Genomic DNA, 23,061 nt, shown 5'->3' with positions numbered 1-23,061 from the left:
ACGCTGGGCATGAGGAAGGTCACACTGGGGCAAACCAAACTCATACAAAGATAGTGTCTAACAGCTCCCGAGTGATGAGCTGCTGAGTTAAGAGAGGGCTTATTCTTCATAACGGAGTCAGAGAACAATTGATTACTGTCCTTTTTACAATTATATCAATATCCAGGAATAGCAGTTTTCACATCTCTGTTTCTGCTCCTCTGCTTCACAGCAGAGAACATTCCCTTCAGGTCAAGGTAATTGTCATCCTGGCCTTCCCCTTCTCCACGGTGAGCAAACTCTACACGTATTCCTCAAAGTCATTCACAGAAATACAGAATGTGACCCCATCCCACAACAGGATCCCAAGATACCCCCCTTGAAAAGTTCTTACAGCATTACAGCAAAGCACTGATAGAGAGCCACTGAGAGTGCACTTGTCACCTCCAATTCATTTGGTTTACAGCGATTTCACTTAGATCACAATGTTGTCATTTGTTTGCAAGACTCGCCCTACCGTTGTATAGTCAAGAAATGCCTATCAATCATTTCAGTATCATCACTAACTACTCTTTTGTTTGATTGTTCTATTTAAAACAAAGAAACATACAGAAAACACAGCCAGAATGGATTTATCACCTTAATATCCTTCAATCACTCACTAATTCATTATTTCATAAATTTCTTCAGTATCAAATGTTCAGATCAGAATTTCTCACATCATCTTTTCCCTCCTCTGAAAACAAATACCAGGCTTGCTCTTCCAGCCCCTTAATCCTTCTCTCCACCCACCAGCTCACAGCACTCAGTCTGTTTACCTCAAGTGCTCAACATTTTTACAGCCAGCCAGAATCTCCAAACAGTCAACATCCATAAGACATCCAGCAAAATCCAAATGAGTCAAATCCTGGCCCGAGTTTATGACAAAAACCAAAGCTGACATGTCCAGAGGTGTCATTCTAAAGTTTTTAAACTCATACTTGAAATTCAGCAGGGTCTCAATGCGCTGGGCTACTTCGAGGTTTTGCGTTTCAAACGTGCAATGGCAGAGCTCGATGACCTTGGGCCCTGTCAGGTGAGTGGCTGCCAGCTTCTGGAGAGACTGCAGGATTGCCTCCTGCTTTTCCTGCACCCAAGCTTCGTCTTGTTCAGCTAACAGTGTGAGAAACGTCCTACACTCTTTTGATGCCAAGCCTGAGAGAAAGATGTGAAAACTCTCCATGAACGCAGTCTTTGCCTCATTCTTTGAAGTCCATTTTGACCTCAAGGAGAATTTCTTCTTCAGGTAGTTCTTGTCCACCCCCTTATTTACCATGAGACACAGTGCTGCAAAAAACTCCTGCAAGCTCAAGTGCACAAAGGCATATCCATCCTCTGGGCAAGTGTCATTCATCTTCACCTCAAAGACTGTCACTAATCCATGTAAGGAAGCAAATTCCTTCACGTGCTCTGGAATATCACTATCATAAAATACAAGCTTCTTATCTTCCAGGCCTTTCAGTGCAAGATCACAAAGATCCAAAATAGCCTTCTTGTTACAGTTCAGCTGAGTCTCCTCCTTGCCACCCACACATTCTCCCTGCTGTTTGCTTATGAAGATGAGAAGCATTTTGATATAAAACTGTGTCATAGTCTGAGGAAGCTCCATGCTCATCTGATTATTGAGGAACAAATACTCCAAACAGATGCACACAACGTAACATAGAGCAGGGACGAAGCACATGCTGAGGAGCTTAGTGTTGTTCTTCAAATGAGCAATGGCTTGTTCTTTGAATGAATGCTGCTGAAAATAGCGGCTAACGTATTCCTCAACCTTCTCATGGTCAAATCCCAAAATTTCTGCTATCATATCTACTGTGTTTAACAAGAAGTTTGGTAGTCTCTTAGGTCGGCTAGTGACCAACACTGTGCAACCAGGCAGGAGCTTCTCATTACAGAGGTCTGCAAAGAGCTCAGATATGGACATACGGGAGGTAAGAGTTGGGTATCCCCTAGAAGAGGATGACACGTCTGTGTTAGCTGCAAACTCATCCAGCCCATCAAAGATGATCAATGTACGCCAGGCATTTTCCAGGACATACTGGAATACTGCATCGGGGCTCTCTTCTGGCTGAAGGAACAGGTCAAACAAAAGCTCCTTTAGAGTTAATTTTCTTTTTAATAAATTCAGCTGCCGAAACTCAAACAAGAAAGTGAAGAGAAACTGAGGTAGGACACCCTCTGCCCATTTCTGACAAATCCTGCGCATTAGCATGGTCTTGCCTGTACCTGGTTTACCAAATAAAAAAATCAGCTTTGTCGCGCCTGATGGGACCACACTATGAAACAGATCTGACACTTTCACCGCTGTATCAACACATTCTTCTAGTTCAGGAGCACCTGCCACATCCTCTTGGGTTTTGTCTGTCCTCTCTTTTAAGCCGGAGGCTCTGCTCTGCTGAATGACAAGGTTGACAAAGGCTTGGTTGAATGCCAGTGGTTGGGTTTGTTCCTGTGCTGCTGCTCCCGCTGCTCTCCTGCTTCCATATCTCTGGCAGAAAGAATCAATGAGGAGACGCCGGTACTTTTCAGCTGAATCTGAGAGAAAAAGCAACACAGTGAGTATGAGGGTGACAGAGTCAGTTCTGAGCCATGACAGATCCAAAGTACTACAACTTATACACAAACAATGACATTGTAGGAGGCTGCTTCTCAGAGCTAGGGAAAGGTGACAAATTCTGAATGCACGAAAATAACACATACATTTTCCTATTTTTGCACAGGAGCCAAAGAATAAGAAAACTCAGGGAAAAGGTAAAACAGCTTTATAGAAAAACTAAATCTTATTATCTCTTTAAGATGAGAATTAGTTATTGGTGTATTGTGCCCATGACACCCCATTCAGCATTCCCCTGTTCGCCCACGCTTGCTCAGCTATCTGCACCTCAGAAGAGATGTAGCTTTCGCTTTGAGAATTTGAGATCCCTAACGGTATCAGCATCTCCTTGTATATTCCTGCTTCAGGAACATCCACATACCTAGTCGCCGTTTTTTAACATCCTTATGACTGACAGAGGTGCCACGATGGCGACGTCGAGCAAATCCTGAAAATCAAAAATGCAGAAACATGTCAAAAGAGCTTTCTTAATGGCAGCTTATTAAAGCTGGGCAAGACTGCACAGCAAAGCATTTGAGGAGATGGAGAGGCAAAATTGGAGAGACAAAACCATGTGTAAATTCAGGCTCAGTTTACAGAACTGCTTTTTCAAGCGACGAAGTAAAAGCTGAGGTATATCTAGCTACAGAAAGACAGCTTAGACTGGTCCTCGTGAGGCTAATCCATCCTTTTGTCCTACCCAAAATACATTATGCTTCTCAGGAATGGGCAAGGGGTTTGGGCTGGTTTAAACACCTTCAGTCATAAAGCTCCCTGAACTTCTCCAGGCAATTCATTCCAACACTTTATTTACATAGATTTTCCTAGTGGATAACATCAATCTTGCCTGCCACGGTATGATCTGCTACTTCCACATTCTATCCACTTGAGTCTTTTTGCGGAGAAGTCAAGCAGGTCCTTCCTCTTCCCTGGAACACACCATCAGCTACAAATCTTACTGTTCTCAACCAACAGTAGCTAGGACATCAGAATCACAAAGCTGGATGCCAGAATCATATTCTTTCTCTCTTTGTGCTGAGACCCTTTTCACATGGGTAGGACCTGGGCTGGTGTTTCTTTTCCTGGAAAATGGATATCTGGTGATTGAGAAGGCAACTCAGAACTTAGCAGCTTCCAGTTACTCAAGGAGCTGTTTCACAAGGGCTCAGTGGTGGCACACACCTTCAGCATTTTCACCAAAGGCTTCTGATGGACATTTGAACGACAGATGCTGGGGCAAAGTTCCAGAGGAAGAGGAGGTATCTTGAAAATTAATCCCTCATTTCATGGTCTGCATTGAACAGGAAGACCTCAGTCCCAAATTCACCCCTGAAGAAAGACCTAGAACAACAACTATCCATTCTTTTAAGCTGATTCTTATACCTCTAAAATGGTCTCTGCTGTATAAGCTCCCAAATAGCCTGTTTGCTCTTCCTTTCAAAGTCAAACCAACTTCCTCCACCTACCTATCAGCCAGCCATGGTAAAAGTGGAAAAAGTGGGGATTTTGCAGAGTGGGTGGGAGATTCCCTTGGTCAGAGAAATGAAAATGAGTGAGTTCCTTAGCAGAATCAGTGCCAACAAGGCTTTTCTGAAATTCAAGGAGAGAAAATGAAACAGGAGAGGTTCATTGAAAAGCACCAAGAACACAAAAATCAAACCTGAAGTTGCAGTTGCTTCTCTGTGGCCAACACATGGGACATTTGCAGCCCTGCCCAGCCCACAGGCAGAGAAGATAAACTCCAAGAACAGAGAACCTCAGGGTCTGTTCCAGCCTTACCTTTCAGCACAGATGACTGGGGACTCACAGCTGTGCACGCTTCTTGTTCCTGGCTGAAGTTACCTAAAGGAATTGGATTTGAAACGAAACACAGTTACTGTGAGCATCCTGCTCTTGAAATCTGGGTTTATGGCTCCCCATCCGATCTTTTTCCTTTGGCTTTGGCTGATCTAAAACCACACTACAGCCAAAAAGGGAAGCCCTGCTCTTCCCCATTCCTTAAAAGGAGGTGGTTCTGCGATGAAAGCGTTGGCAGAGTCAGTTAGCAGCCCAGTCAAGGGCTTCTTCTGACTTACTGCACAGCTCAAGCTGCCACAAAACACCAGTCAGCACAGCCAGCCCTGCAGACAATGCGCACAGAACTTCAGAGGAAGATCCCACTCAGGTCAAAGATGAGGCCACATACCACCGGGACTCTGCTATTCAGACAGATTCAGGCCTGAAAGCATCGCTCTCCAAAATCAGATGGGAGGCCTTCACATATTAATTCCTCTTACTGTTATTTCCAGTCTTTCCCAGCTGGGAGTGCAAGCCAGGACTCTGGTATTTCTAGCTCTAATACCAGCATGAAGCAACCAAGAACAAGGTTCTGAACAGGCACATGTGCTGCACCATGGCTTCGCACAAATCTATTCAACTGCTCAAATATCCTGATTCTTGCTCTCTGTGCCATGTAAAGCAAAGCAAGCCAGTCCAGGTGCTGGAGGACTCAATCCTGCTATTTCTCCACTATCTATCCCAAGTACTGCTTGGGCTGCCCACACCAGTTATCCGGTCTCACTCACCATCTCACTCTTTTCCCTAGGAGTCACTGCAGCTAAGGCAATCTAATGGTTAATCTCGCCTAACCTAAGACTGCTTCCCTACTCCAAAGTGTGGTCCTGTCATTCTCCTGCAAACCACCAGGTCCTGCCCACACCCTTGGGACAGAAACCACGGGGTCAGGGTTAACCAACAGCCACCCCTAGAGCAAAAGCAAAAGCAATTCATCCTCAAAAGGATCAACAATGCTCAACTGTTACTACTACAGCTAAACCAGCATTAAGCCAACCCCAAAACCTTAAGAGAGGTCTTCTTTTACAATAAAAAGCTGAAATCTGTTTTGGCTTCAGTTCCAAAAGAAAGACCCCATCAGTCCTTGTTCCCTGTTGCTTGTCTGGTCTTTCCCTCCTCTCATAGAATCATAGAACGGTTTGGGTCAGAAGGGACTTCAAAGCCCATCTAGTTCCAACCACCCTGGATCCACCTTCCACTGGATCAGGTTGGTCAAAGCCCCATCCAACCTGGCCTTGAACACCCCCAGGGATGTGGCATCCACGACCCCCCTAGGCAACCTGTGCCAGTGCTTCACCACCCTTCATAGTAAAACACACAGATTAGATGTTAGGAAGAAATCGCCCCTCTTTCAGCTTAAAGCCATTCCCCCTCATCCTATCCCCGCACTCCCTGATAAAGGGCCCCTCCCCAGCTTTCTTGCAGCCCTTTAAGTACTGGAAGGCTGTTATAAGGTCTCCCCTGAGCCTTATCATCTCTGTGAAGCAACTGCTGCTGCAGTTGGCTACCAAAGGCTGCATTTGGCCAACCAATACAAGTAACGACCAGTTACTACAAGCAGGATGCGAAAGATGGTACGAGGAGAAGGACTCATTACGTAAGACTTTCTGTGAAGTACGATGCCAACAGAAAAGAATTAACAACCAGACGTGCAGCTTAGTGGGTGCCACAGGCTTTCCTAAAAGAGAGCACATGTATACTTGTGTATAACCTACAACGTAACACACAGCAAACTGGCTGCACTCTTTCTGGATCACATGATTTTCTCAAATGCAACTGCTTCCAGCTGCTGCAGAGATATGGCAAAGCGCTTTTCTCGTGGTACAAGTACCCACGACTTCTCTGGGCAACCTGTGCCAGAGCCTCATCACACTCACAGTAAAAAAATTCTTCCTAAAAGTTAATCTAAATCTCCCCTCTTCCAGCTTAAAACCATTCCCCCTCATGATATCCTGCACTCCCTGATAAAGAGTCCCTCCCAGCTTTCCTGTAGTCCACTTTTAAGTACTGGAAGGCTGCTGTAAGTTTTCCCCAGAACCTTCTCTTCTCCAGGCTAAAAAGCCCAGCTCTCTCAGCCTGCCTTCACACAGGAGGTGCTCCAGCTTCTGACCATCTTCATGGCCCTCCTCTGGACTCACTAACAGATCCATGTTCTGTTTTTTAAACTGAGTGGCTTGGACAAAAAGGCTTGTAGTTGCATCGACACCACAGAGCCGACTGCCACCTCTCACCAATGAGGCACTGACCACGCAACAAGGGCGCTGGTGGTCACACTGCCTAGACTGGTTGGTTGGCTATGGGTGGGCCAAGGCGTTGGCCATGCCTGGGGGACAATCAGAGGAAGAAGGCCCAATCTCCATTACCTTCTCCTACAGAACTTAAGAGCAGTATCTCTAGATCCAGGGGAAGGTCGCACTCCATGCAGAGGTACTGTGCAAACTGCTTCCAGGTAGCAGGGCTAGCCTTCTCCAGCAGGTCAAGAAGCACTGACACTTTTTCTCTGTGGTCAGTGATGCCATCCAGACCATTCAGGACCATCCCTGGGAGGAAGCGCTTGGAGGTTGTGAGCAACCAGTCAGGACGGTGACTGAGGAATTCCACTAGCTGCGGGCGGGCTCTTGCTACAGCTGCTTCTAGGTCCAGATCGTCGTTCTGCAATGGAGGCTAGAGGGATGAGACAGGAAGGGGTAGCAATGAGCATAGGAGTGAAAGATGTTCATCCACACAGACCTACTGCTGAGCAGCCCTTGATGACTTTTCTTCCCCTTGGTCCTCTGCAGCATTTCTCATCTGCCTTACTCCCACTAGGATGTCTGGCAAACCCCAGCCCAGCCATTACATGGTGCAAGGACCACAGTGCTTGTCTGCACAGTGCCTAAAGCAGCCGTACTGCAAGGGACAGGAGCAAACACCAGGAATCAGTCTCTCTGGTATCAGAGAGGGAGAAGCTCCGTTCACATCTATATTGTGGCTGTGCCCATCCACCAAATATAACACCTCAAGCACTTCTCACACACAGCAGAACCTCTGGGGAGACTAAGAGCATGATATTTCCCAGCACAAAGGGGTTAGGCAGCTTCTCTTGCTGCTCATTTTGTGGGCGTGAAGAACTCATATCTGCTTTGGTGACGTCGCCCTCCACTTCCACTTCTTTCCCACAGCAAAGCCACACACGTGCAGTCTCCTACCTGCATTGTTGTGTGGTCAGCCTCCTCTCAGACGTCAAATGCAAAGGTGGCTTTTGCTCCATACCCTGATGATCTGCTAGAGCAGTGTTTCAGCACACAGTGCTCTTCAATGCACGGGGCATGCTTGTATGCGGCAGCCTCACTCGGTACAGATGCCTAGGGATAATAACAACCAAGCAGGATGTAAATATGAAAGGGCATGGACAGTTACATGGGTCCCAGATCTAGAAGCTCTGCCTTTGATTCTGGGGTCAGCTGTAGAGCTTTTCATCTCTAGGTAGCAACTTCAACTCAAACCAGCAGTAACCACAAAGTTTGGACATTTGAGGATCCACTACTGGTGCGATGAAAATATGGGACTGAGCATCCCTAAGATACAAGCAAAGACAGGCTTTACAGAAACACTTCAGGGGAATCACAGCTTTCCTGGTGTCACTGCTTGGCTTGAGTTAGTCTTCTATGCCAACCTGCTGCTCCTCGCCCCTCCAAGGAAGTTAATGCAGAAGAATCATAGAATCATGGAGGTTGGAAAAGACCTCTGAGATCATTGAGTTCAACTGTTAGCCCAACACCACCATGCCTACTAAACCATGTTTGCTCAAATCAGGCAGTGACACCAGATAAAAAACCCAAAAAGCTGATCCTCTGAGGCTACACAGCTTTCACAGAAGAGTTTCAGGTGCAGGGGGCTGAAAACACCACTAGTGCCTGTGCCGTGCCAGCCCCACCACTTTGCAGCAGAGATAGCAAAGGGAACGGTTCCTCCCTGTGCTGCATCTGGTGCTGTCTGGTTTCCAACCACTCCTGCTGCAGGGAAAGGGATGAAGAAACCAAATATATCCTGCAGCAGGACCCCAGCCCAGGCTACAGCAGCATCAAAACCACACCACTGTACTATGGTTATTATGTTGGACTTGATGGTCTTAAAGGTCTCTTCCAACCAAAACGATTCTGTGATTCTACAGCATCACCACATACTGTTGTAACACAGTATCACTGCAAGAAAGACTACCCAGGTTCCCATTCCAAAATGTGTTACGCATAAAAAGTGAGGCAGCTCTAGACTCCATCAAAACATGGTTAAAACCTCCATTTTGTAAAAATTCTCTAGTGCCTCAGTCGCTATTTTAACAAGAACCACAAAAAATTTCCTGGTGAAATGCTAAGAAAACTTGGCTTAACTAGAACCAGTGTCCTCCAACTAGAGTTCTCCTCAAGCCATACCCGTGATGCCAAAAGCTGAAACTGAACCTTACTTGAAAGGACTCCGCACATTTTCATTTAAAATGTTTTATTATTAAATTCATTTTATATTATCAATTATACATAATAAAGAATGCTAGCAGTAACATATACACTAAAAACAAAGGAAGCAATGTTTCAATTAACTGGAAAGCTTGAAAGAAAACATTTAAACATTTCAAATGCAAACAAGCTGCAAAACAATAGGGCTTCCTGCAAAGAAACTTCATTTCCCAGTATACTGATCAGTCAACCTTTAGAGACTATCATTTTACATTTCTCACAAAAATCCAGAAATTCGTAGAGAGCAATGCCCTAACTTTATTCCTCAAATGACCAAATCCCATCTACTTAATAGGACAATCCTAAAATAATAAATAAAAACTCAGACTTTAACACCTAGGAAAACTGAATGCCATTGAGGTAAAGAGTAGAAATAATTACAGACTCATATTCAAGAAAAAAAAAAACACAGAAAGGTTAGATGAAAGCTCAGGCAATACTGCACATCTCCCATACTGATACTACTCTGCTAAACAATGGGCAGCGACCTACAGTAAAATAGCATAAAAGAAGCAAAAAATCCTCCCAAGAAGAGCTAGAAAGCTTTTAAGCCTCAGCCTTTGCCCTGAAAAATGCAGAAACACCATTAAAACACATCACAAAAATAAACCTCGCCTCCCCAACTTGGCATCCCCACCATTCCCAGCCTAGAAAAACTGAAAGACTGAAACGTGACTCTCCCTGTTGCAAGTCTACCAACTTCTTGTGTGCTCTGAGGAGCTCATGCTACTTACCGAAAGCCCAGAAACAGAGCAGCAGCACCCAAAACAGAGTGGGGGGTCACAAAACAAAGGAGCTGGGGGACAATGTCCACTGCCTTGAGTTCTTGACTCGCTAGCCCACTGCTTTCTGGAGGGCCACAGCCTTTCAGCACTTTTTGGGGGCGCGATGAACAAAAGACAGAGCAAAATGAAAGTAAAAATGGCAAGGAAAACCCCGATGGCAACTGCTCTGTAGCAAAACCGGTGAGATGAGCAAAAAAACCCCAATCAAGAACATCAGAGTGCTATCCTACTATAAAATTGACAGCTAGACGACAACTTAGGCAAAGCTTTTCGGGAACGGTCCAAAATAATGGGACTTGGGGCAAACACCCTCACTGGAATAAACTCTGACTTACTGTTGTGGTTAAGGCTCTCATGATGAGAATGCTTTTATTTATATGCATAGGTCTCATTATTCCAGGACGCTGGGAAATATTTCTTTACAGTTTCCACTATATCTAAGAGGGGAAAAAAAAAAAAAAGCAACTTGCCTTTCCTTCAGAACAGGGAAGAGATTTAAGTGGAAATGTACTAGATATAAAGGATTTGAAGAAAAGATGTCAGGTTTCTGCATAGAACTGCATGCACAAAGATCTCCAGATCGAGTCAACCACGATGCAACAAGCCACTGAACGCAATGAATATTCTTGGAGCCAGGGAAGCTAAGCTAGAAGACTGGATGCAACCTGCAGCAAAGTCCTCGAGAAGTCAAGAAGGCACAAATCTGCTGCCACACTCTGCCTGGCTCTGGTCCCCCACACCTCCCACCAGCCCCCAAGCTGTAGCGCTGCCGATGCAGCCCCTTTATGGCCAAACTGGTGCTTTTGTGCCTAAAAATCACAGAATCATAGAATAGTTTGGGTTGGAAGGGACCTTAAAGATCATGTAGTTCCAACCCCGGGCCATGGGCAGGGACACCTCCCACAGGATCAGGCTGCCCAAGGCCCATCAAACCTGACCTCGAACACCTCCAGGGATGGGGCAGCCACAGCTCCCCTGGGCAACCTGCGCCAGGGCCTCACTGCTCTCACGGTGAAGAAATTCCTCCTTAGGTCCAGTCAAAATCATAGAATCGCCAGGTTGGAAGAGACCCACCGGATCATCGAGTCCAACCATTCCCATCAAACACTAAACCCTGTCCCTCAGCATCTCGTCCACCCGTCCCTTAAACCCCTCCAGGGAAGGGGACTCAACCCCCTCCCTGGGCAGCCTCTGCCAGGGACCAATGACCCTTTCTGTGAAAAACTTTTTCCTAATGTTCAGTCTGAACCTCCCCTGGTGGAGCTTGAGGCCATTCCCTCTCATCCTGTCCCCTGTCACTTGGGAGAAGAGCCCAGCTCCCTCCTCTCTACAACCTCCTTTCAGGTAGTTGGAGAGAGCAATGAGGTCTCCCCTCAGCCTCCTCTTCTCCAGGCTAAACACCCCCAGCTCTCTCAGCCGCTCCTCATAAGGCCTGTTCTCCAGCCCCCTCACCAGCTTCGTTGCTCTTCTCTGGACTCGCTCCAGAGCCTCAACATCCTTCTTGTGGTGACCTGCCCCTCTCCAGTTTATTCCCATAGCCCCTCGTACTATCACCACAAGCCTTTGTGAACAGTCCCTCCCCAGTTTTCTTGTAGCTCTTTCAGGCACTGGAAGGTCTCTATAAGGTCTCCTTGGAGCCTTCTCCTCTCCAGGCTGAACAAGCCCAACTCTCTCAGCCTGTCCTCTTACAGAAGATGCTCCAGCCCTCTGAGCATCCTCATAGCCTCCTCCCTGCCTGTTCCCACAACTCCAACTCCTTCTTAATTTGAGGACCCCAGAACCAGACACACTACTCCAGATGAGGTCTCAAAAAAAAAAAAAAAAAAAAAAAAATCCCCACTTGCATCCTCAATGGACAAAGCTGCGAGATGGGTTTGTTCCCAGGAGGAAAAGTTACCTCCAGCATCGCTTCCAGCTCGAGAGGACCCCCGGCGCCCCAGACCTGCCCCCAGGGGGTGTCCCCGGCCCCCGTTGGGGAGCAAGGAGCAGCGATGCCGCGGGTCCCTCCCGCCGCGCCCCCGGCACTCACCGCCCGCCGGTCCTCCCAGCGCCGCCAGAAACCGAAAGCGCGAGAGGCTGATGGTGCTGAAGGAGGCTGAGCGGCTCTGCCGGGAAAGCACGTGGGGCCGGCTCCGCGCCGGAGCGGGCGGGACCGGGAATCACCGCCCTGGAAAACACCGCTTGGATCATTGAGTCCGACCGCTCCCATCAAACAACTAAAGCAGGCCCCTCAGCGCCTCGTCCACCTGTCCCTTAAACACCTCCAGGGAAGGGCACTCGACCCCCTCCCTGGGCAGCCTCTTTCTCACCTTTCCAGTCTGAACCTCCCCTGGCGGAGCTTGAGGCCATTCCCTCTCGTCCTGTCCCCTGTCACTTGGGACAAGAGCCCAGCTCCCTCCTCTCCACAACCTCCTTTCAGGTAGTTGGAGAGAACAATGAGGTCTCCCCTCAGCCTTCTCTTCTCCAGGCTAAACACCCCCAGCTCTCTCAGCCCTTCCTCATCAGGCCTGTTCTCCAGCCCCCTCACCAGCTTTGTTGCTCTTCTCTGGACTCGCTCCAGAGCCTCAACATCCTTCTTGTGGTGAGGGGCCCAGAACTGAACACAGGATTCGAGGAGCGGTCTCACCAGTGCCGAGTACAGAGGGAGAATAACCTCCCTGGACCTGCTGGTCACGCCGTTTCTGATCCAAGCCAAGATGCCATTGGCCTTCTTGGCCACCTGGGCCACTGCTGGCTCATGTTCAGTCGCTGTCAACCAACACCCCCAGATCCCTCTCCTCCAGGCAGCTTTCCAGCCAGACTTCTCCTAGTCTGTAGCTGCTCAGGGTTGTTGTGCCCCAAGTGCAGGACCCAGAATTTGGCCTTGTTAAACCTCATCCCATTGGTCTCAGCCCAGGGGTCCAGCCTGCTCAGATCCCTTTGGAGCCTCCCTGCCCTCCAGCAGATCGACAATTGCTCCCAGCTTAGCGTCACCTGCAAACTTGCTAAAGGTGCACTCGATGCCTCCATCCAGGTCATTGATAAAGACATTGAACAGGGCTGGACCCAGCACCAAGCCCTGGGGACACCGCTTGTGACCGGCCTCCAGCTGGAGTGAACTCCATTTACCACAGCTCTTTTCAGAAAGGTTGGGGCGGGCTCTGTCCCTTAGCACAGAGCTGGGGCTGTGCTGCTGTTTCCAGAGGGGCTTCCGTCAAGACACAGCAGCCCTCAGCACCCAACGCAGTCTTAGCCACTGTGTTTTGGCCCCACAGGGATGCAGCTCTGGGGGTCTGCTGGCCACTCTCCTGCACCATCCCCCTGTCAGCAGTGTCCCCGATCCCCTGCGAGCCATCCTGCCCCACGAGACACCTTCCCCTCTCTGAGGCAGAGAAGAGGCAGAGTTTCTGCCATTGCTTTTCTATTCACGCTCATCACCCCTGTGCGATGGTGTTAAGGAAGACCAGAGGCTGTAGCTTGGCAGAAGATCCCAGCTCTTCAACCAAGTCTTCGATTTGTCACTTGAAATCTCTTCTTAGTGAAAAGGCATTGAAAAAAGGGAAGCATGAACTGGAACAAGAAAAGAACTGAACCACTTCAGATAAATTATTGCACTGAAGTAGGAAGGAACAGGATCGTTCTGTCTGGACACTTACACTTTCTCTCATAATCTCTTTGGCTTCCTTATCATTTTTATTGCTTTTCTCAAGTTTGCTCCCAGTGTCTCAATGATACATCCATAGCAATTTGCCCAGGGCTCTACACACAGTCTACAGGCTCTAAAAAAAACTACCTGGGGCATGAGGTCTCCGTTACTGAGCTGCACCATAAATTCACATCCCCTTTACTTTCTCAGCCATATCTAGGCCCTTTAGCATAACTGGTTCTGAGCTTACCTGGAGTTTGGTAATGTCATTTCAGTTGCTAAATGAAGTCTGTCAAAGTCAGGATCCTTTTGCCCCATGGCAGAAATGAAAACCGAGGATGAGCACAAAAGGTGCTATATTTCCAAAGTGTAAAAACAGAGAGAGCAAAAGGTGGGCAAAGCCAGTTTCTGGTGCCTGCCGTGAATGCTAACCCAGAACCCATGCACCTCAAGAGTCCAACCCTTACTCCAAAGCACAAAAGTACTTTAAAGATCCTGAAAACGGTGTGCACAGAGGTGCAGACTTCAGGCTCTTTGCAGAAGAAAGGCTCTGTGGAAGTACAACTGCACAGAAACTGGAGCCTTTCTCAGGAAAAGGAAAGAAAGGTCAACCGAAGACAATTTGAATCAACTCATCTTTTAATTTTTTTAATCTTTGTTTGTACACAAGTTCCTACATTTCTTTACAAAGATATCGGTTCTACAATTTTTTCTCAAGAAACTCAAGGAGCAAATGATTCGGGAAGTTAAAGTCAAGCTGCACAATCGTGTATCCCTAAATAGGGAGGAAGGGGAAAAAAAAATATTAAATTGGTTTATGCCACACTCCCAAGAAGGGCTTTGAGAGCCAGGTATTTCTGAACTCTACCTACCTTTCTTGTGATGATCTCAGGATTTATGATCTGAAATAAGTTAAGCCCTTTGCTGTTCATCAGTGAAGTCAAAGCTGTTTCAATCCCTATGGAATCAGTAAATCCATCCAGTTACAGGTATGACCATCCTGGCTTGCTGCTCATCACATACTGTGACCTTGCCTACCTGTTGCCAACAGCTAATTGTGCCCCAAAACCCCACAACCTTTCCTAGTAGAAAACTCCCTTTAACTTTGTCCCAGTTGTTTACAAAAAAAAAAATCAGCAGAAATTCACATCAGTAATGTGGTTCCCCACCACCCCCATCGCCCCTCCAAGCCCTCAGGGTTATTGATGTATTTTTTCAGTGCTTAGGTTTAGGAGATCTGATGTTTGAAGCATTAGGGAGTATGTTGACACTGCTCCAAAGGGAAAACTCACTTGAAGTCACTTTTGGAATCCCTGCAACAGAGATCATTGTCTGCAGGAATTTTCTTATGGATGGATCATTCTGAAAGCCAGAAAATTAATACAAAAAAGCTTTAAAGACATCATTTAGACACAAAGGGCCTAGAGAATACTTTCTTAGGACTTACCCCACTTGGATCAGCTCTGCATTTAAAGACTTTAAACTCTATCCTGAAGGGAGGGGAAAAAAGAGGGGAGGGGAAGAAGGTCAATAAGAGCTGCAGAAACCATCTCTTTGTGCTGCTTTCTGATATGAGAGCAAGAGGCCACAGTACTAACCTGGAGTCCAAAGGGTGCAAAATTAGTTTCTTTTCTGCGTAGGCAGCTTGGATAGTGACCGTGATTTCCTGCAAAGAGATGAATAGCAGAGTTGAGATGTAGCTCATCTTGCCTTATAGCAGGGAGTTGCATTTGGAAAGTCTAGTTTACTTTATGACCAAGAGGTCAACATCCTTCTCACTTTATATCCAGATATTACTAGAGAAAGACAGCATTTTAGTTCATAGAATCATAGAATAACCAGGTTGGAAGAGACCCACCGGATCATCGAGTCCAACCATTCCTATCAAACACTAAACCATGCCCCTTAGCACCTCGTCCACCCGTGCCTTAAACACCTCCAGGGAAGGTGACTCAACCCCCTCCCTGGGCAGCCTGTGCCAGTGCCCAATGACCCTTTCTGTGAAGAATTTTTTCCTAATGTCCAGCCTGACCCTCCCCTGGCAGAGCGTGAGGCCATTCCCTCTCGTCCTGTCCCCTGTCACTTGGGAGAAGAGCCCAGCTCCCTCCTCTCCACAACCTCCTTTCAGGTAGTTGGAGAGAGCAATGAGGTCTCCCCTCAGCCTCCTCTTCTCCAGGCTAAACACCCCCAGCTCTCTCAGCCGTTCCTCATCAGGCCTGTTCTCCAGCCCCCTCACCAGCTTTGTTGCTCTTCTCTGGACTCGCTCCAGAGCCTCAACATCCTTCTTGTGGTGAGGGACCTAGAACTGAACACAGGATTCGAGGAGCAGTCTCACCTGTGCTGAGTACAGAGGGAGAATAACCTCCCTGGACCTGCTGGTCACGCCGTTTCTGATACAGTTCTCCATCTGCATGCAATAAAATCCTCCCTGATGCCCACAGCCTCTGCCTGTGGAGCCCTAGACTGGCTTATCCACACGAATTATGCTTTTGCCACTTTGTGAACCAAATTCTGCATAAGGATGGAAATGCTTCCATAGGGAGTTGTTTCCCGATGGTAGCTAGCGTTAAAAGGAACTGATGTTCCTTCTCTACCTCCCATGGTTTACCCACCACCCCCTTCCCAAAGGACTCCCTGTCATTACTGTCCCTGAGCACCAGGAGTGGTCCAGACTTGGGATAGAGCCTCTCCCAAGATCTTCACAGTAAGGAGATGCAAGAACTGACCTTCTCCATGTACAAAAGGATCAGGGGCTCTTCTCCTGAAGGAAAGGCGCTGACCTCCACTGCTACCAAGGACTTCACGACTGTCCCTTCAGGTTGAAGAGAGATTTGGGGATGGGCGAGGCTCCACACCTTGGCCACAGAGTCATTGTAGGAGATACCTTGAAAAATCTGGTTAAGTAAGGAGCAACAGAAGAGTCAGACTTTTTCGGTACCTCATCTCAATTTCATGCCAACTTGCCACACAGCTGTATCCCTTTTGTAGTGCCCAGTTCCTCCTCCAGTTCACACAAGCCAAATAACTCAGCTGGGTTACAGGGAAGCTTTGCCCAGCATGGAGGGTGGAGAAATCATCCTTACAAAGCACAACAGTTTCTCCATCAGGCCCTATTTTTCTCCATCAGGCCCACCCAAGACTCAAGTTATCGAGGGGAGGACATGAGATGTTACACGCCACAAAACCCATTCTAGAAGTTCCTCTTTTCAACATAAAATTCTAAGAACACGACCAAAAGTTACCTTTTGCACCACCTTTTGCTGTGCTTCTGTGTCTTCCATTTCAAGCAGCACCTTCAGAAACGAACCAGAAACAGATTGGAAAAAAAAATGAAAGAGGAGGTTATAGTTAGCCCTGATGTAGGCTGGATGGACCAGAGCACTGAGGTGCGGCTTGTGGCCAGTTCAGCAGGATAGCTGAGATGCTAAGTTCACCCCCTTTCTACCTCAACAGTCCCACAGAAAAATCACTTTACAATTTCAGAGGACAGGTTTTCTGTCAGCTGGGGTTGTTGTTTTAAGCGTAACACTACGTGGTAGCACATACTTGCTAAGAAGGTACCGATTTCTGACCAGGATCATGTGTAGTGACTGACTGATAGTGATTTCTGTCTTCTACAGAAACTAGCTCTCACCAAAAAATAGTATTTAGAAAATTTTTTTAGTCTATCTCCAAAATATGGCATATGAGGGAGGGAACCACCCCTGAAATAGTCACCTGCAACTCCTCCCCTTTGATGGTCAACACCAGACGCTTATCTAAGAAAGCAGCTGAAGCCAGAGAGTTGAGGATGTGCTCGGACAGCCAGAAGTAGAGCATTCGGGACTCGGTTAACAGCGATGGGGAGAAAACACTGTCAGTGAGGACATCGGAGTAGTTCTTATACAGGACAAGGCCCTTTAAAAGGAAAGCAAGTATGTTGGTCACTACAGGCAGCAGGGAGATGGGACAAAATGTCAATACCTGCATTTTCCTCGCAAGGCAAAGGTCTGGTTGGCTGGACCAGAAAAACTTTGGTCTCTTGAGCAGCTTGAGATACTTTACCTTGTGATGTGATTCTAGGTAATTTGCTTTTATTAAAGGAACTGATGCAAGGGCGATATCAAGTTTGATATCCTCATCCTGGACAAAATTTTCTGCAGGAAGAAAACACAAAAGCTTCACACCAGCAACAGGACCATAGGCAGAACTTTTGACGGTTGCTTTTAGGACTTGCTGTGGAAGCTGACTGGAAGTTCTAAAAGGACACTAGGATAGGACTGTGGGGTCCCACTCCATCGGGTGCTAGTGTTGACCCTGCTACTGCTCACTGACCCAGTTTCTCCACAGAGAAATTTGGGTAATTACTCTTGTTTTTACATTCTGCTCCTTTTCCCTGATGTTTGAGACGGGAAGATCATCAGCAGACAGATACAGATGCTGTAATATTTCAGCCCAAATATTCCAATTCATGTTCCTGTTTTAGCTAATGCCAGTCCTTACACAGCTATCCTGCACCTCTGGTCATCACATAATGAAGGAGAAAGACCTTTTGAACTTAAAAGTTTCTCTCAGCCAGTGCAATCACCTTGAAAAATCAACCTGATGCAGAAAATTCAAAGCATAACATTGCTAGGGTTTACATTGTCTGAGGGCCTGGGATCCCATACACATTTTCTAAGGACTTCCTTGATGGATGTGGCTACTGCCCCGCTGGGGGCTCAAACGTGGAAAGTTGTACGTAGAAAAAGAAAGCAGAAACCCAAGGATACTTACCTGCTAAATCTTGTATGAAATTTGCCAGCATCTGGGCAAGAGAATTGATTTCTTTGCACACCTACAAGAAGAAAGGAGAGAAAAGCTGAAGCTGGGAGGAGAATCTGGGGTTGTGGAGTGGAGCTGGGCTGCATGGTGAGACCTGAGGGCTGTCAGAGTCTGGCTCCATTAGAGATCCCAGTGCCAATGCAGCCTCCCACCTCATCCAAGCTGGGGGTTTTGTGGATTCTTTTTATTTGTCTTATTTTTCGCAAGCGCTAGAAGGGTATTGCTATTATCTTGTGGGCACATGTGAGCAAAGGAGCACGTAGCATACAAACTGACCTTTTCTCCATCCACAGGCAGTAGCTGGCCTTACCTCACTCTTGAAAACAAACTTCAAGGTGAAGGAGATGAAATCTGTGAAGAGCTGCTTCAGCCAGCCCGGCCTGCACAAGACAAGGAGCACGTCAAGGGCCAACCAACAGTCCCCACAGTGAGTGACACTTGGGCTGAAGCTCTCAGGGACCAGCAGCTGGGCCAGCAAAGCCTGATTTTGAAGGGGGACAGACTCACTCCTTGTCTCCTTGGAGATGAAGCGTCAATTTGTGGAAAGACAGGTAGCAGTCTGAGGCATCGGCAGCCACTTGGTCCTTCTGGCACACTGCACAGGATGAAAGGAAAAGAGAGATAACTTGCTCAAAAGCACTGAGGACAGGTGCTCTTTGTGGACACTGCAGACCTGGGGCAGGACACCACTGCAGAGGGGCAGCCAGAGTTCCCTACAGCTCTAGGGGGTGTTTCCAATAGACTCAGCACCCTGCACAATCAGGTCAGATAGGGCTACCCTGAGCCTGGATGGAGGGGTTTTCAGCTCCAGACAAGCTAGTCTACCAGGTACTTTTCTTCATGCTTCTTTTGGATACCTGCCAGCTTGGCTAGCTCATAGCGCCAGGGACTTGGTTGTCCCCTAACATCACCCTGAAGAACCTGGGCAGTATAAACAACCCACAATCAAGAGGAGGGAGGGAATTTAATCATATTGGGGTGGGGAAGGGTGAGCGTAGTTTGCCTCTGCCCCTTTCTAGTCTAAGTTTGTTAACTTTCCTGAGGAAGAGGCTTCATTTCCCAGAGCACAGCTGGGGCCTGATCTAGAGACAGCTGAAAAAGTGGAGTGTAAGGATGTTCAGACTTCCTGCACCAAAGCTCTCATTTGGCTTCCTCTTTTGAAACGTCACCGTGGTTTTTTTCAAGTCACCCTAAAAAGCAGGAGATGAAAAGCCCATCCTGAAGACAGCCCAGAAGACCAAATCATTCTTCTCTTGCTGCTGGTGTACACCAGCATTACTCTGCTAAAATTATTTATACCAGCTTCCTCTGCTTGATCTGTTAAAACAATGAGGTCTTTAAGGGTCATGTTTTCTCCTGTCCTGTGTGCACAGGGTGGCCGAGACTCATTTCCAACATCTGGATGCCACCAGGTCCCCATGGGGATGGGCAGAGCTGGCCCCACGCTCACTGCCCACCACCTGGTCCATCCTGCTGCTGTGGAGGAAGCAAAGACCCCTGCAGCTAGTGATCCCCAGCAGTTACTTACTCAGTTTAACGCTTATCTGGAGGTCAATGGAAGACTCGATTTCAAAATCAACTGAATGAAAAAGCTGCAGGCTGTAATGGCAGAAGAGAGGATGTTTAGCAACCTATGCCAGAAGCAGCATCTCCCTGACCACACATCAGCTGGGGGGTGGTTTATAACAACTCTTACATTAGTCCTTGCACTGCAGTGTGCAAAACCCTGGCAAGCCCATACTCTGGCTTTAAATCATTGCAAAGCTCTGCCTTAGTGGCACTTAGGAGCGTGGGAACATTAAGTCTCTGCCCCCAAAAAAAGTTTATAGAGCAACAAAGGGGAGGTAAGAAGACTATTTATACGCCTTGGCTATGATGCAAGGGATGACAGTAAGGACAGAAAGGCAGAAAGCAAGACAAGAGCAGCGATGGGGGTAAGCAGCACTGCTGCTGTATGCAATCTCGCCTTGCTGAGGCAGTAGGCAATGGTGCTGTTGCTAGAGAGCCAGAGGAGTAGAGCCTCGGCATCTCCTTGCACCATGAGCCAGTCCTGCCTGCGGGCAGCAACAAGAGCTGGGGCTGAAATGCTCAGCAGCAGCCAGCCTCCAGGTACTTACAACCAGGCCCCAGCGTAGCCATAGTTCAGGGTCCCTTTGAAGACAGCAGTCACGTTTTTAATGGCAATGTGAACAGCATCATTCTCCTTGAGCTCCACCTCGCTCTTCTCTATGGACAAGTCATTGACCTGGATGCTGGAAACGACAGAAATCCAGTTTGTCTCCAGCCCCAGGGCTGTTTGTTGTGACTGGGCAAGACAGATTTGCTCCTGAGGATGTGAAGGGGGCTGTGCCAGCTCCAGGAAGAGCAGTGATGCTTTCACTCAGCCTCGGTGTTTGGATACGAGGCAGGGGGTTGCTTTAAACAGGAAACACAGAGCGACACGCTGCAGAAACAACTCTTGTTTTATTGCAGCACTCTGTCAGCCACAGCAGGAAATCTGTCTTGCTTTTACACCATTGCATTCGTGGCCCCTGAGCCAAAGTTAATAACGCGGCAAAACCCAGCTTTGTTTGTCACAAAGTGCAGCCAACTGACATCCTGCTGACAATCTTTGCCACTCAAGGTGCCGTGGGCACCATCTGTCGGCAATGAAGCCCTGGGAGCTCCAGCCCACAGGGAGAATGCTCCCCATAGCACAGTTATCAGAGATGAGCTCTACACGCTGCCTCACTGCCTGCCCACCGAGCTGGAGAAGCTCTTCAATGATTCATCATCAGCCTAAACACTAACATGCAGATTGTCTGCAAAGCAGAGATGAGAAAATCATAGAATCACCAGGTTGGAAGAGACCCACCGAATCATCGAGTCCAACCATTCCCACCAATCTCTAAACCCTGCCCCTCGGTACCTCATCCACCCGTCCCTTAAACCCCTCCAGGGAAGGTGACTCAACCCCCTCCCTGGGCAGCTGTTCAGTGCCCAATGACCCTTTTGGTGAGAAATTTTTTCCTGATGTCCAGTCTGAACCTCCCGTGGTGCAGTTTGAGGCCATTCCCTCTCGTCCTGTCCCCTGTCACTTGGGACAAGAGCCCAGCTCCCTCCTCTCCACAACCTCCTTTCAGGTAGTTGTAGAGAGCAATGAGGACCCCCCTCAGCCTCCTCTTCTCCAGGCTAAACACCCCCAGCTCTCTCAGCCGTTCCCCATAAGGCCTGTTCTCCAGCCCCCTCACCAGCTTTGTTGCTCTTCTCTGGACTCGCTCCAGAGCCTCAACATCCTTCTTGTGGTGAGGGGCCCAGAACTGAACACAGGACTCGAGGTGTGGTCTGTCTGCTCTCATCCAGACCTTTGGTTTTATCAGGAATCACTGGATCGAATCTCCCTCTAAGGCCAGTTTCGACTCCTGCTTCCCATCAATCCGCGCTTCCCCTGGCACAAGAGACAGAGATACTCACTTGGCCAGCCCATAAGCCACCTTGCCGAGGAGACGCATGGACCTTTCCCCAGTGATATTTGGGAATCTGGCATTCCTGAATGCTGCTTGAATGACCTGTGCAGTTTCCTGGTTCACTGTCAGTGGAAGAAAAGGGCAAAGATACCAAACTGTAATCTTTCCTGGCTGCAAAGTTGAGTCTGGACCCTGGATTAAAGCACTACAGAGGAGTTTTATCCAAGGCATTGCTGTTAGATTAAGGAAACCCTAGAAGTAGCTTCAGAGTAAATAAAAAATATAATAAAATCCCAAACTTAAGCAGCTAATGGCAGAGGGGACAGCGGTACCCGTGCCTGAACAGTCACAAGTGGGGCTGTTCTCTGGATATCAAGTCCAGTTTTCACACACCTCGCTTGCACCTCAGGGGTAGATTTTGGGGAGGTCAAGGCTGTGCTCATCCTTATGCTGCACAAGCTGTTGACCTTACCCCAGTTATTTACTCTGTTGCTGCTTGCTTCTATTGCAGTCAGCAATTCTATTGGGTCTCCAGAAGAAAACTTCTGAGACCCAATTTTCTGTACCAGTTTTCCTAACATTACCCAGCCCGTTCCAGCCTCGACCTCTGGCACACGACTGTACAGGATTTTTTTCCTTACAGCAATGGCATCTCAGTTTGGCCCAGCATCCTTCTCTGCATGTACCACTCTCAGAGGGGATGGGATAGAGCTGTTCCTACCCTCTGCAGAAGTTCTAACTACTCCTACCCCCAAAGACCCAAAACCTTTGCAAATAAAGCCATAGCAACAGGGACACCCTGTTTCTCCCCTTCTGCACACTGACCCCAAGGGATGAAATTGCAGCAAGGAGACAAATCATGTGTGATTTGTGTGTTTGCTCTAGCTCCTCCATCCCACCAGCCCCCAGTGAGGGACACTGGGCTAAGGAGAGGGGTTAGGGACTGTTTTCTAGCTCTTTAGAGAAGTAGTTCCTATTCAGTTCAGGTGCTCATGCTTTAACCTGTGCTCCCAAGCAGGTATTGATTGATCTTACTAGATACACAGTTTTCATGAAAGTCAGAGAAGCAAGAAACCCCCTCATTTGGCTGATCCTCACTAATTTCTCCTGGTGAAGAGAGGAAAATGCAGCCCCATGCAACAGGCACTTACACAGCAACGCCGCGGGCTTCGTCATCCTGCAGACAATCCCGGTGGCTCTGTAAGGGAATGGCTCAAACTCACAAGCTGCTGATGCGTGGATGAACACTAGCAAGATCTCAAAGGTTCCCAGCTTCATCCCACCAGCCCAGAGCATCTTCAGTCAGAGCAGAGAGCGCTGATGAAAGAACTGATTCTGGACCGCAGCAAAGGCTGCTTTCATACCTCCGAGCAGACCTCCTTCAAAGCAGGACGTGACCTGCTTCCTCCAGTTATCGAAACTCATCACACATTTCCTAATGTTCCTATAGTTTCCTTAACAC

General features: G+C 47.8%; 2 protein-coding genes across 2 annotated transcripts in view; both read right to left on the bottom strand.

Annotated features, from left to right (window-relative positions):
- NLRC5 (NLR family CARD domain containing 5) overlaps positions 1-11,831 on the bottom strand; it is a 40,572-nt gene extending 28,741 nt beyond the window's left edge. Inside the window, exons 1-6 of the mRNA XM_069868399.1 lie at positions 11,755-11,831; positions 7,636-7,791; positions 6,811-7,111; positions 4,394-4,456; positions 2,997-3,062; positions 798-2,556 (exon numbers count right to left, since the gene is read on the bottom strand). Of these exons, the coding sequence (XP_069724500.1) occupies positions 798-2,556; positions 2,997-3,062; positions 4,394-4,456; positions 6,811-7,111; positions 7,636-7,641 (2,195 nt within the window). The 5' untranslated portion in view covers positions 7,642-7,791; positions 11,755-11,831. The remainder of the gene's footprint in view (positions 1-797; positions 2,557-2,996; positions 3,063-4,393; positions 4,457-6,810; positions 7,112-7,635; positions 7,792-11,754) is intronic.
- A 2,168-nt stretch (positions 11,832-13,999) lies between these two features.
- CETP (cholesteryl ester transfer protein) lies at positions 14,000-22,986 on the bottom strand. The gene is made up of 16 exons (XM_069868464.1): positions 22,751-22,986; positions 21,607-21,721; positions 20,271-20,405; positions 19,682-19,752; positions 18,661-18,748; positions 18,464-18,533; positions 18,106-18,166; positions 17,395-17,486; positions 17,068-17,247; positions 16,593-16,643; positions 16,077-16,244; positions 14,949-15,016; positions 14,798-14,840; positions 14,643-14,712; positions 14,223-14,308; positions 14,000-14,125 (listed from the first exon to the last, which is right to left on the bottom strand). Exons 1-16 carry the CDS (start codon positions 22,893-22,895, stop codon positions 14,051-14,053), a joined length of 1,518 nt encoding a protein of 505 aa, XP_069724565.1. The 5' UTR covers positions 22,896-22,986; the 3' UTR covers positions 14,000-14,050.
- Positions 22,987-23,061: the final 75 nt, after the last annotated feature.

The sequence above is a fragment of the Phaenicophaeus curvirostris genome, chromosome 14 (genome assembly GCF_032191515.1).
Source record: "Phaenicophaeus curvirostris isolate KB17595 chromosome 14, BPBGC_Pcur_1.0, whole genome shotgun sequence".
In the NCBI taxonomy this organism is placed as follows: domain Eukaryota; kingdom Metazoa; phylum Chordata; class Aves; order Cuculiformes; family Cuculidae; genus Phaenicophaeus; species Phaenicophaeus curvirostris.
This window is presented reverse-complemented; position numbering and strand designations above follow the sequence as displayed.